We start from the raw sequence: 14,250 nt of genomic DNA on the forward strand, positions 1-14,250 counted from the left end.
ATACGCCTGCCATCATTCTCTTGCAAGCCCATGGGAAGAACTTCACATTTGTGGAAGTTGATTTTGAGCCCTGACATGAGCTCGAAGCTTGAGCCCTGACATGAGCTCGAAGCTAAGAAGGAGGTCTTCGACCGTGGCCACGCTGTGGAGATCTGGCTGGAACAGCAGTAGCACGTCGTCCGCATACTGCAGGTGGGATATCCCCCCTGGGATAAGGTGTCCCAAAACACCTTTGATGTGTCCAGCCTCGGTGGCTCTCCGCAGCATTGCTGCCAACGCATCGACAACGAAATTGAACAAGATCGGGGACATAGGGTCATCCTGACGCAAACCACGCTTGTTCCGGAAGAAGTGTCATACTTCTCCGTTAACCGAGATTGTAGTTTGGCCCCCCGAGACCAGCTGCATTACTCGGTGAACCCAAACAGGCGAGAAACCTCGGCTGATGAGAACTTGGCGCAAAAAATCCCAGTTGACGCGGTCATACGCTTTCTCGAAATCTAGTTTGAGGAGAATGGCCGATTTGTTCGTACGTTTGAGCTCGTGTAGGGTTTCTTGCAGGGCCAGCGGGCCCTCCAAAATGTGACATCCGCGAAGAAGGCCGATTGAGATCGGCTGATGGTACGATGAGCGATCGGGACTAGGCGAGTGGCACAAGCTTTAACACAGATCTTGAAAGGAACATTGATAAGCGCGATAGGTCTGTACTGACGAATGTTGTCCGCCCCAGCTACTTTGGGAATAAGCGAGAGTACGCCGAAGTTAAGCCCAGCTATGTCAACTAAGCCATGCATAAAGCCGTTGCACACCTCGAAGATGGGCTCGCGCAACAGCGGCCAAAAGTGCTTGAACATCGCCACTGGCCAGCCGTCGGGGCCTGGTGCCGTATCGGACTTCATGCTAAGGAACGCATCGTCGATCTCCTTGGGGAGGAACGCGAGCCCCAACTCGTCGTTCTCACTGTCAAGGACCCGTTGTGAGGGTAACCATACGTTTGCACGCAGAACCGCCCTCTGGTCTTCTCTGGTACCCATGAGGTTGATGTAAAATTCGTAGACGTGGTTCGTAATCTCTGATTGTCGTAGTAGGAGCCCCTGCTCCGATTGCAACACAAGGATCACGCATTTCCAGCGTCTACCATTCGTGTAGGCATGGAAATACTTGGTGTTGGCGTCCCCCTTGAGCGTCCATTTGAGGCCGCCCCTGCGCCTCCAATATTCCTCCTCAGAGTGAAGCAACGCTTCGACTTGCCCTTCCAGAGCGTAACGGTGAGCCCATTCTTGCTCAGAGAATGGTCTCGCGTCGGCTTGGGCATCAAGGAGCGCGATATCGTTGACAAGACTCGCCCTGAGTATCTTGTCGTCGCTCCCTTCGTTCGCACCCCACCCTTTGAGGCTCGCACGGAGACGGCCCCCAACCGCATTCCAGAAATCCATTGGGCCACGTTGAGGGCCGATGAGTTGCACGCAACTGAACCATTTCTCCCTGAAGATGGTATCGAAGCCTGGTACCTCGAACCAGGCCGTTTCAAAAAAGAAACGGGGGTTGCGGCGAATCCTGTCCTCTCTTGAAGACAGGATCAAGGGAACATGGTCCAACCCAATCCGTGTTTCCGCGAGGAGCGAGCACAGCGGGTACACCACTTCCCACTCCGGAGACATGAACACGCGGTCCAGAATGGAGCGCACCGGGGCTAGCTATTTATTTGTCCAAGTATACCGAGCCCCTGTTCTGGTCACTTCCCTAAGTGCCATAGACGCAATTGCGTTGTTAAACATGGCCACCCTTGGCCAGTTGATATTGTCGTTATTATTATCGGCACCCGAGCGGATCAGATTAAAGTCACCCCCTATCATTAGGGGAATCTGGGCTGCAGAAACCGCGAGCACCTTGGCTTCGAGTTCTCCCAAGAACTCGGCCGAGCGGGAGTGATCCGCTGGTCCGTAGACTTGCACGGTCACGAGCTCACGAAGCGACGCACGGACACGAATGTTAGCCGCGATGAAAAAGGTGCCAACCTCCCAGGTCAGTACCTTGTACGTGGACATGCAAAAACCAAGCAGCATACCACCAGAGTGGCCTGGTGCTGGGCTATGATTCCACGCAAATTGAGGGAGTCCTGGATTAAGGGGTCCTCGGGCGTCCGGACTATGTGACATGGGTCGAACTGATGGGCCGTGGAGATACAAGACAGAAGACTCTCTCCCTTGTCCGGATGGGACTCTTCTTCGCGTGGATGGCAAGCTTGGCGATTTGGATATGAAGATTCCTTTCTTTGTAAACCGACTCTATACAACCCTAACCCCTCCGGTGTCTATATAAACCGGAAGGTTTAGTCCGTAGAGGCGAACATAATCATAATCATACAGGCTAGACATCTAGGGTTTAGCCATTACGATCTCGTGGTAGATCAACTCTTGTAACTCTCATATTCATCCAAGATAATCAAGCAGGAAGTAGGGTATTACCTCCATCGAGAGGGCCCGAACCTGGGTAAACATCGTATCCCTGTCTCCTGTTACCATTGATCCTTAGACGCACAGTTCTGGACCCCCTACCCGAGATCCGCCGGTTTTGACCTGACATTGGTGCTTTCATTGAGAGTTCCTCTGTGTCGTCATCAGAAGGTTCGATGGCTCCATCAATCGTCTATAACAACACTGCCTTGAGGGAGGTTTTCCTCCCCGGTCAGATCTTTGTGTTCGGCGGCTTCACACTGCGGGCCAACTCCTTTGGCCATCTAGAGCAGATCGACAGCTACGCCCCTGGTCACCAGATTAGTTTTGGAAATCTGGATTATGTTGCTGACATCCGAGGAGATTCGATCTCCCAAGGATTCGCGACCCCGACCTCCGCTCCGGCCTTAGATCCGGAGCACATCATCATGTCCAAAGATGGGATCCTAAAGCCCGACGGACTCTTTGCGGCTATAGAGCCTGGCATGGGAGAATCAGAGGAAGCAGCATCACATGCAATTATTACAATGCCGGACTCCCCTCCGGACTCTGGTTTCGAACTCTTGGAATCAGCCTCGTGTGAGCTCGGCCCGTGAACTTCCTCCCTGCCGTACTCCACGAACTCTCTTCTCCCTGTCCAAACCTCGCCCTTAAGTGAGGCTCTGGACTTGATGCGATCCCTCGTCATTATAGAGGAACAACATCAGGACACTATCTGGCCCACACTAGGGGCTGAGAGTAGGGCATTTTACGTCCCACCCACCACCCACTTCATAGCCACTGTCGAGGACCTAACCAACATGCTTGACCTCAATTCCGAAGATTTCGACGGTATGGACGTCGATAACGGAGAGGAACGAAGCCAAAACCCGCCTACAAACGGCCGCTGGACGGTCACCTCCATGTTGGGGAACATAGTAATTTCAAAAATTTCCACCTACGCACACGCAAGATCATGGTGATGCATAGCAACGAGAGGGGAGAGTGTCGTCCACGTACCCTCGTAGACCGTTAAGCGGAAGCATTATAACAATGCGGTTGATGTAGTCGTACGTCTTCACGATCAACCGATCCTCAGTACCGAACGTACGGCACCTCCGCGTTCAGCACACGTTCAACTCGGTAACGTCCTCTTGATCTTCAGAAGCTTCCCCCCTTGCAGCATCATTGGGCACATCGTCTAGTTCCTCTTGATCTTCAGCAGCTTCCCCCGTTGCAGCATCACCGTATTCAGGGGGCACATAGTTGTCATCGTCCTCTTCTTCTTCGCCATCTTCCATCATAACCCCTATTTCTCCGTGCCTCGTCCAAACATTATAGTGTGGCATTAAACCCTTGTAAAGCAGGTGGGTGTGAAGGATTTTCCGGTCAGAGTAAGACTTCGTATTCCCACATATAGGACATGGACAACACATAAAACCATTCTGCTTGTTTGCCTCAGCCACTTCGAGAAAATCATGCAAGCCCTTAATGTACTCGGAGGTGTGTCTGTCACCGTACATCCATTGCCGGTTCATCTGCGTGCATTATATATAATTAAGTGTGTCAAAAACCATTACAGAACATCATGAATAGATAATTAAGTGACCAAATTAATAGAAGTTCATCATCACATTAGAACCAAAGTACATACATAGTTCTCATCTAACAACATATATATAGCTCTCCAGAGCATCTAATTAATTAAACCATACATTGAAACTATGTAAAACATTTTAATGCGAAAACAAATGCGATCATAATCGCAACCAAGGTAACAATTGATCCAACGACATAATGATACCAAGCCTCGGTATGAATGGCATATTTTCTAATCTTTCTAATCTTCAAGCGCATTGCATCCATCTTGATCTTGTGATCATCGACGACATCCGCAACATGCAACTCCAATATCATCTTCTCCTCCTCAATTTTTTTATTTTTTCCTTCAAGTAATTGTTTTCTTCTTCAACTAAATTTAACCTCTCGACAATAGGGTCGGTTAGAATTTCCGGTTCAACCACCTCTTAGATAAATAAAATCTATGTCACGTTGGTCGGTATATTTGTCATAAACAATAAATGAACCAAATAGTTATGAAAAGATAATATATACCACATCCGAATCATAGACAGGACGAGGGCCGACGGGGGCGGATACCAAAACCATCGCACTATGTAATAAGAAGGAATAATAAAAGTAACAAAATTAGACAAGTAACTATCTAAAGTAAGAATTGTTTCCTTTCAGAAAGAAGATAACAACAAGAGGCTCACCACGGTGGTGTTGGCGACGAGATCGGCGCGGGCGATCGACGGCGGTGAAGACGGGGACGGGACGGGACGGGACGGACCGCTAAACCTAGACAAATCTCGGGGAAAATGGAGCTCGGAGGTCGAGTTTCGAGAGGACAAAGATTAACTAGTGTGGCTCACACATTTCATCGAACACCTCATGTGCATAGGAGGTGAGCTAGAGCACCCAAATGCCCTCCCCTCGCCGGCCAGAAAAAACAGAGCACTCTGGAGTGCTCTGCTGTGGCGATGGGGTATATATAGGGAACTCATCGGTCCCTGTTGGTGGCACCAACCGGGACTAAAGGCCTTTGGTCCCGGTTGGTGCCACGAACCGGGACCAATGCCCCCTTTAGTCCCGGTTGGTGGCACCAACCGGGACCAAAGGCCTTGTGCTGGAACTGGCGCGGTGCGGTGGGATGTTTAGTCCCACCTCGCTAGCCGAGAGGCTTCGACAGTGGTTTATAAGCGCAGCTGCGCTGACCACTTCGAGCTCCTCTCAAATGCAGGCTTACGGGCCTATTCTGTCACTATTTGCCTGTGGGCCTACTGGGCCTTCTGCGGGCCTGAATCCTGGCCCATGGATGGGTTTCTAGTCGTATTCAGGCCGTGGTGGGCAGTAGGTGGCATAATTTTTTTCCTCTGTTTTTTTCTCTTTTGCTTTATTTGTTTTGTTTTGTTTCTACTTACAACAAAAAACTTATTTATTTTATTTCTAATTACTTATGTATTTACTTTAATTATTTTATTTTTATTTATTTTACTGCTGCTATTTTTATTTATTTTACTGCTGCTATTTTTACTTAATTTATTAAGGTTTATTTATTGTAGTTACTATAGTTTATTTTATTTTATTTTATTAAGGTTTACGAGCTATGGGAGGGACGAGGGGTGGCGACGTGCTGTGGGACACGATGCAGGGGCCGAGGAGGGAATTTAGGGTTAAGTTTTTATACGGGAACGATTAGACGGGCTTTAGCGGGCTTTCACCGGGCTTGTGGGGTTTTACTAGGTCATCGATGAGAGTTTCCAAAAAATGTCATTAGAAATCCGTCATGGATTAACAGGTTTCTTGTAGTGATATGTCGAGCACAATGAGTGGTGATCCTCCGGCCTCCCACTCGCACGCAGCCGCCGCCACCCTCCCGCTCGCTCGCCGCCGCCGTCGTCACCAGTCCCGGCCATGGCGCCGCCGCTGCCTTCGTGCCCCTGAAGACCTATTCATCTTGCCTGAAGGTGATCCTGTGTCAGATCCTCCACTTAACCCGCGTGGACCGGCTCGTGGGTCACTGACAGTGGGTCCCTTGGGCCCACTGGTCAGGTTTGACCAGTCGCCCCCGCCTCCTTCCTCCTCTGGCCGAACAGAGGCGGGGCTCCGGCGATCAACGCCGGCGAACGACGGCTCCTCACGGGGTCCTGAGGGCGGGGATGGATTCGCCAGGCCCGGGCAGTCCTCCCGGTGGTCGAGGAGGTGGCGGGGATGGAGGGAGTCGCCGGCGGCGAGCTCCGCGGCGGACTGCAGCTTCGGGAGGTTTGGGGCTTTGGCCTACGGTGGTTCCCCGACGCAGCTGAGGGTTTGGGCGGCTCGGCACGGTCGAGGGGAGGAGGATGGTGGTGCTATACGGACGGGGGAGGGGGGGGGCTCTGGTTGCGACTGAATGGACCGGAGGGCGGCGGCGGCTGTACTGGCCGGAGATGGGGAAGAAGACCCTCCCTGGGGTGGCTTGAGGTCGCCTGAGGGACTAGACGGACTCGGGGGCTCCTTATATAGGCGGCCGGAGTCGGTTCCAATGGCGGCCGTGGATAAGAACGGCGAACCGCCGTTCTCTAGCCTGCAGGACGTCGTGGCGGCGACGGGCACTAGTGGACGAGCTCGCGGATAAGCTTGGACTGCTCCAGAGGCGAGCTGGCGAGCGGTTGCGGCTCAGGCGGCGCCGTCCATGGCAGGGGCCTGCTGTGGCCGGCCGTCGTGTCCCTGAAGACCTATTCATCTTGCCTGAAGGTGATCTTGTGTCAGATCCTGCACGATACCTCATCACTACAACACGTCGGCGGCGGTGTATGAGGCGTCCATGGCCCTGGTGGCGCCTTCAAGGGAGGACGCATGATCTTCAAGGGAGGACAGGCCATCAGATTCATCCACTTGGTAGCGTCTTTGTTTATTCAGGTTTGACGATTCATCTTTTCATTATCTAGTCTCTCAGGGATGTCAAACGTACCCTCAACAACTAACGTCAGCATTTATTTTGTTCTGTAGTGAACCCCCTCGATGAATGCATGTCTGCTGCCGTGGCTAGAGAAAATTCTACATATCCACATCCTGATAACCAACAAGATAAGTAGCAACTTTGATATGGAGGTATTTTCCTTCACTGCGTGCTTTTTCTTTGTGCCCTTTACTGTACTGTAGTACCATTTGCTAAATTGCATTGAGAGAATAGGACGGCACAACAAGCTAGGGCTTCAAGAAAACCAACCAAATTCCTTTTTTTTTGGGATCAACCAACCAAATTGTTGTAATAGCACGATCCGCAAGACCTAGAAGGGATCTACACATGACATCGGTGGCTTCTCCTCCGCCTGCTATTTGCCGCTTTGACACTGTTGACAGATCCGAGTTCCGCCTGCTAGGCTCGAATGGTAGATATTACGGGCAACTGTATGTGAATCCCACTCCAAGGGATCGCCCTTCTCTATCCCAGATATGGCGGTTATGGAGTTGATGGCTCGTGTTTTTTTTCTCTATTGCTTTATTTTTTTGTTTTGTTTCTACTTACAAAAAAAACTTATTTATTTTATTTTATTAAGGTTTATTTATTTTATAAATATAAAAAAATGAACATAGATGCGCTTATAGAGAAAATTCAACCTAAATTCATAATAAATTTCTATGAAATTTACTATGAATTTAGGTCAAATTCCCTGTATAAGGGCATCTATTTTTACTTTAAGAGAAGCTCAACAAGGCAGAGAGGGACGACCTTATAAACTGATGTGAGCGCCCTTCGGTTGGCGAGGTGGGACTAAACACTGGCCGCAACTAGGACCGGGCCTTTAGTCCCGGTTTGTGGTAGGAACCGGGACTAAAGGGTGGTGGGCCAGGAGCGTGGCCCATTGGTCGCAGTTTGTCCCACCAACCGGGACCAAAGGGTCCGGACGAACCGGGACCAATGCCCCCACGAGGCCCGGCAGGTCCCTGGCCGCACGAACCGGGACCAATGCTCACATTAGTCCCGGTTCGTGACTGAACCGGGGCTAATGTGAAAACTGTCCTGTGACCTAAGCCCTGTTTTCTACTAGTGCATAGTGATAGCACTTCTCGCGTATATCATTGTTGAGATGGATGACGTTGTAGTTGCAAGTATTCGAGACTTGCATGTATCGCTATTTTCGAGATGATGACGAGAGACCACTTTGTGTTGGATGATGATTATGATGAGACTATTTGTATGTATATGCTATGGTTACATTTGTGGTCTCGCAGCCATTTGTACGTGTATGATGATGACATTTGTATGCGCTAAAGATTCTTGTATAAAGCATGTGCAAATACAAAACAAATATGCAGAAAAAAAAAATCAAAACTAATAAAATTAACAGTAGCGAGTGGAGTAAAGTTAGCAGCAGCGTGCCACTAGCAGTAGCACGGCCCAATAAAGTGCGCTAGAGCTATTAGCAGTAGCGAGCTTTCATACTGCTCGCTGCTACTACGCTTGGATAGCAGTAGCGCGGGCAAACACGCGCTGCTGCTACAGGTTAGCTGTAGCGCCGTATCAGTAGCACGGGACCCCGCGCTACTGCTATACCTAGAACTTGCGCTGCTACTAGGCTTTTCCCTAGTAGTGGCAGTTCGGCGATCACGATGCCATAGTTCGGCGCGCAAAAAAAGAAAGGACTCGACGCATCAAATGGCGATGTCGGTCGCAGGAGTCGGCGTGCGCGGGCTGTGCGGCGTCAGCGTGGCTTCTTCGGGCGCCGGCGCGGCTTCCGCGCTGCTGGGCGTCGTGGAGGCATGTTGTGGTTGAACCCACCGTGCGCGTCACAGTGGGCGTAGCCCGGCGACGGCGTGCAACCTCAGGGTTGTGGCGACGACGAGAAGCCGGCCGGAGACCCGACGCTCAGTTGGCTCCAGGGCGTGTACGGGCCGTGGCCGCCGGGTGGATTCATCATCCCTGCGCGAGCCGCATCGACTTGTCCCGGGCCTTCTTAGCGTTGGCCCTGTTCCACCAGTCGGTGGTGACAGCCTCCCGGCGCTGAACTTCCGCCCTCCAGTCGGCGCTAGACATGCCCGGGGGCTTGGACGGCGGCGCCCTCTGCTTCCGTTGCTTCGGCTGGGCGATGGCGGCGGTGGCGTCCGTCGCGGCGCGGGGGACCACGTACTTCTTCGGCGGCATGGCGGTCCACTGGGAGGGGAGGAGGAGGAGATTGGCGGGAGGAATGGAGAATGAGAGGGAAGCCGGGGGGAAAGCGAAAAGAAACGGTGGGAAAAGGCCCTCCAGTCGCCGACAGAGCGGCCCCACGCACCTTTTCGCTTCTGCCTGCGCCCCGACGACCCCCGGGCGCTTGGGTTCGGCTCGGGTGCGCCGGCTATTATTTTGGCCCAAACCGGTGCTAAATGAGATTCTGGGGCGTGACTAGGTCAATTTTCGTCCACCGGCGCTAAAAAGTTGCATGGGGAACCTCTTGGGAACGCGTCTGGAGATGCTCTTAGGAGCGCGGCCCACCTTGGGGAATTGGATTCGGCGGGTTGCAGCCGGTGAGCAGACGAGGATCACGCTTGATTTATTTGTTTTGCGGAGCAGTGCGATACTAATTAAGACTTTTTTTAGATGGATACTAATTAAGACTTGGTCATACACGTAGTAGAGAAATGAAATATTTTGGCGTGTTTTTAATCCTATTGGGACAGGAGCTTGGATATGTACGAACCTTTCTTTTGGCATGCAGTTTCATTGCAGGCCAAATTTGGTTGCCGGCGTTGCCGTCCAACCTCGACGCATGCATTATTATACCAATCGTTTCATGCTAATTGGTGTCAGCTGTCAGTTTTAAATTGCGACGAGCATACATCGGTCCTGTCAATTATTGTCGCACTCGACACAACTACTTGCAGGTGTCAGCCACTATGTATGTCTTTTTGCACGACAACAACCACCCCAGATGTACGTAGTAGTTGTTTAGTTCGATGCAATTTGAACGATCGTGTACTAGGGATAGGCTGTACAGCGCTGGCTTATCATTCTTAAAACTTAATGTCAGCTTTGCAAGTCAGTTTTTCTTTTCATTTTGTGGAATCATTAATACGCCGCATGCATGTAAGGAAACTGAGTGGAGGAAGTATTAAACAGGTTACTAGTATGAGAAAATATTATTAATCTTGCCTCAATTATTGTTGGTGGCTTGTATAGATATAAAATGTATACTTCACAGTGGCCTTGTATATAAGTAAATAGAGGGAGTATTCACCTACATGAATACACAAAATAGAGCATTTCATTCAATGGGAGAAAAGGAAGTGTCATTTGCAACCATCAACGAGGGCTCTTGAGATAAGATGATCGGCCAAAACAACTTTTAGCCAAGTATTTCCTGCATTTTCCGTGTCTTCATATAGCGTGTCATACCAAGCCTTTGTACCGCTTCTTCAATTTCTGTTCGGTCATTTCTGCCCATGCAGTATTTTTTTTCCTTCGAAAAGATGTGTGCAGATGCATGACCAGATGTATTTTTTACTTCTGATATTCTTTGTAATACCTTGAAAGTTTTCCTTGAAAAAAAAAGATGCATGACCCTTGTCGTGCTTTGTTTATTAGGCAACTAACACACAAGTTTGCCTTATTTGTACGTATCTCCTAATGACTCTGCATAAAGTAAAAAGACATCATACAAGATACCCAAGTCTTGATACCCCCAGCCCATTTTTTGGATTGTGCATTGTCATTTTATGCCCCATTATTACTACTAGTAAGTTACACATATGCCTCGCACGTGAGAGTTTAGACACCAAAATACGACCAAATATTGTCATAACATCTTATAATAGGCTAATGTGTATATTTAGAGTCACATTTGCATCAAGTGTAGGATGTAGATTTGATTCCTATCATTCATCTCATTGACAATCAAATTATAGCAATAGAACATCCGATGACTTTGTGATATATGCTACACAAACTCAAGTTAAATGTATAAAAATAGCTAGGTACTCCATCTAGAAAGACAAATGGACTTTAGGAAGATTTTGCCTTTGCCTAGAACCAGATATAATAATTATAAGGTAAAAAAAAGCTATTTTTGAAGGAAAAAAACTTGTGAAGTTAAAGTATGAAAGATTTTAGAACAAATGAGAAGTGTTTGTGTTTCGTGCATATTATGCATCGTCTATAGAACTAAAAAGATTGGCAATTCTTTTAGTATAGAAAATTTAAAGAATTAAAGTATGGAAGAGTCTAGAACAAATAAAAAGTCTCTTTGTTTTGAGGTTTGTGCATATTAAGCATGGTGCTTATGAGCAGGCATGGAATTTTCTAGAAAGTTCTAACGCCCAAAATGCGGTCCTAGCCTTGCGGGCATAATACAGGGTGGGAGTGAGACGATACTACTAACTCCCAACTCTCCCTTTAGGAGTAGAGATATTAAAATGTACAATAAGAGGATCGATTCATCTCTCGTAAACATTTAAAGGATACAACAATCCGATGCACACGAGTAACTTGGAAATGTTAAATTGAATATGTGGTAATTAATCCTTATTATAATAAAAAACATCACACAACGAAAGAACTGAAGATGGATCCAGCTAATTAAGTTATTTCGTGGATCCAAGCAGCAAACTGGAAGGTGGCTCCATTGTGGATTTGCACTGCAAAGAATACTTCAAGTGAAGACGAAAGAGGGGTGACCGTGTTTGATTAAGTCTGCATTATAAGAGATATTCGAGGAACAAAACTTTGGGCGTATTAGGATGGCCATCCGCAATTTGTAGCAGTTCATCTTTTGTGGTATCGTCTACTTGATGATGGAGCGCGACTTCCTGGAGTTTTGCCATGCGTGTGATTTCGATGAGGGGATTATGAGGAATACCGTGCAGATCTTGGCAGAGGATATGAAGTGACACAAGATTAGGCAGCGGGCGAGCTGCGATTGCTACTTCCAGCCTTTGCTTGCACACGACGCATATCCGCTCAATGGCTTTGAGGTGCTCAGCTTCAGACAGTACGTCGAGGCGCCCAAGGTTATCTTCAATAAGCTTCAGATATTTCAGTCCTCTCACCCTGCTCAGCCCGGCTCGAATAACCTCCCAGGTCAGCCCAGTGGACCAAAGGCACAGCTCCTCGATAGCACTAAGTCCTGCAACAAACGGAGGGAATTGGGGCAGGTTGCCGCGCAGCTTGAGCGAGGCGAGTATGCCTGCAACTTGGCTGATATTATTCACGTACTCTCCCGAGCATTCTTCGAATTCAATGGACAGGGACCGATTAAGATCAGGCTGAGTGACACCAGCACCAATGAATTCCGTAATGGATTTTGAAAGAACTTTCACGTTCCTTTCGCTAGCGTCGGATTCGAACCATATCTTCACCTTCCGCAAGTGCTTCATAAGATTCAACAGTTGTGGAAATCCTAGTCTCTCATTGGTGACAAATCCTGCCAGCGTCTCCAGCCTACTCTTACGTTTCAGGAACTCTTGTAGACCTGATGTTAGTAACCATCCCGGAGTGAAGGTATCTTTTTTGGAAAGCTGGAACCTCCCGAAGAGGTGCTTCAATTTGGGCAGCAGGAGGACTTCTTTGAACACCGTCACAGTTTGGCTTCCACTCAGGTCGAGTGTCTCTAACTGATCCAGGTGCTTGATTGAGCTATTAATCTCAGCAATGCTACCCAAATTGATGCTCAGATATTTGATGAGCACCTGGCCCCAGATATCTCTGAGATGTTCTTCGCTCAGGTGAGCACATTCTTTCAGATCCAACACCCGCAGCACTTGATACCTGGCAAAATCTAAAACGTCTTCATAACTGGCGAGATTCACCTCACCGGCAGGGAATACCGCCAGGGTCCGGAGACGAGACAGATCCTGAGGCAAATTCAGTTGCACGTTTGCAGAAGGATGCACAGATAGCCTGCGGGCGACTTGGGCCTGCAATGATTTCCCCTGCGATGGTTGGGCCGCGCCATCACAGAACAATACGAAATTCTCTGATACCGACTGTTGGGAGATGTACCGGAACGTCTCGTCGGTAGGTTGGCATCTCCTCACCTCCCCATTGTTGCTTCTCTGGATGGAACTGAAGATACTCGAGTTGGTGAGAATTTTCATATTTTTTACTGCGAGCTGTTCTCCTTGTACTAGTCCTTCGGCCAGCCATCTCCTTGCTAGGGGCTTAGTCCTGACTTGATGATTACGAGGGAACAAGCACAAGTATAGCAAGCAGTTGGGGTTATAATCACCGAGATTCTGAAGCTCTGCTGGGACATCAGCAGCCCTTTGCCCTTGTGCAGTCCTGTCATCCTCTTCTGCAAGGAAATTAAACTTCTGTATCCTGTTGGTCGTATCAGTCGATATTTCCTTGAGTATGACAATCTCTTTGGCAAAATCCTTGAGGACCATCTTCTTGGCATCGAAGCGGTCGATGCAGTCTTCGATGTCATATGCCAGCCGCCTCAGTTGTGCAATGAATACTGGACTCAAACAACGGACATGTCTTGATACCTTTGCAAAATAATCAAAAAAATTAGATAATGAAAGAACACCTCCCGGCCTCTGTACGTAAAGATTCACACGGCCAACTATTGCAAAGATCACATGTCCCTAGGTTTGATATAAAGAAAAGGCGAAAGAAAAAAACAACAAACTATAAAAACTTGAATTTTCGAAAGAAAAGAAACTGACATGTTCGCGATTGAGACCATGAAGTTCAATGGCAGCTTCGATCGCCTCCAGATCCTCTTTGATGCACCTAACATCAGCTCTAATTTCCGGGACCTTCTTTAAAATATTTTCCATCACCACGCAGAGCTTTGATATGACGACGGCAGCTACCGCGCTAAATGTGGCTACACCAAACTCCATCGATCTCTCTTCCCTTGGCTCCACAGATCACTCCTCCTCGCCAGATCTGCATGCATGGCAAATTAAGAGGGGTTAGTGTTGCCTGGAGTTAAAAGGAGGGAGCGGAGGGGCAATACCTTAACCGTAGTGGAGGCGTTGGATCCAACTCCATTCAGTATTATTTTTTGTATTTACTCCGATGTATAATTTAAGCTAAGGTAGTGTTACATTAGGATTTCTGAACACAGTACAGACGCCAGCACTCATATATACACACATACACTCACCCCTATGAACGCACACACGCACACCCTAACCCTATGAGCATCTCCGAGAGACTGAGCCACCATATCATTGCTATATTTTAGAAAGCCACTGAACGCATGTCGGCGAAAATCCTGAAATAAATCCAAGATAAATGCGAGTATTAGGATTTGAACCCTGGTGGACTAGGAATACCACTGTCCAC

General features: G+C 48.6%; 1 protein-coding gene across 1 annotated transcript; it reads right to left on the bottom strand.

The window, feature by feature from the left end:
- Window positions 1–11,651: 11,651 nt before the first annotated feature.
- Window positions 11,652–13,802, bottom strand: LOC123056192 (disease resistance protein RGA4-like). The gene is made up of 2 exons (XM_044479887.1): window positions 13,619–13,802; window positions 11,652–13,411 (listed from the first exon to the last, which is right to left on the bottom strand). The coding sequence occupies exons 1-2, from the start codon at window positions 13,800–13,802 to the stop codon at window positions 11,652–11,654; spliced, it is 1,944 nt and encodes a 647-aa protein (XP_044335822.1).
- Between the last annotated feature and the right edge of the window lie 448 nt (window positions 13,803–14,250).

This window comes from Triticum aestivum, chromosome 2D (assembly GCF_018294505.1).
Source record: "Triticum aestivum cultivar Chinese Spring chromosome 2D, IWGSC CS RefSeq v2.1, whole genome shotgun sequence".
Classification (NCBI taxonomy): Eukaryota; Viridiplantae; Streptophyta; class Magnoliopsida; order Poales; family Poaceae; genus Triticum; species Triticum aestivum.

What these genes read in the sequence shown, in the direction of transcription:
- LOC123056192 (XM_044479887.1), bottom strand. Translation starts at nt 13,802, where the DNA reads ATGGAGTTTGGTGTAGCCACATTTAGCGCGGTAGCTGCCGTCGTCATA. An exon ending in TCTCAATCGCGAACATGTCA is followed by an intron (nt 13,412 to 13,618) that starts GTTTCTTTTCTT and finishes GTTTGAGTCCAG; the next exon opens with TATTCATTGCACAACTGAGG.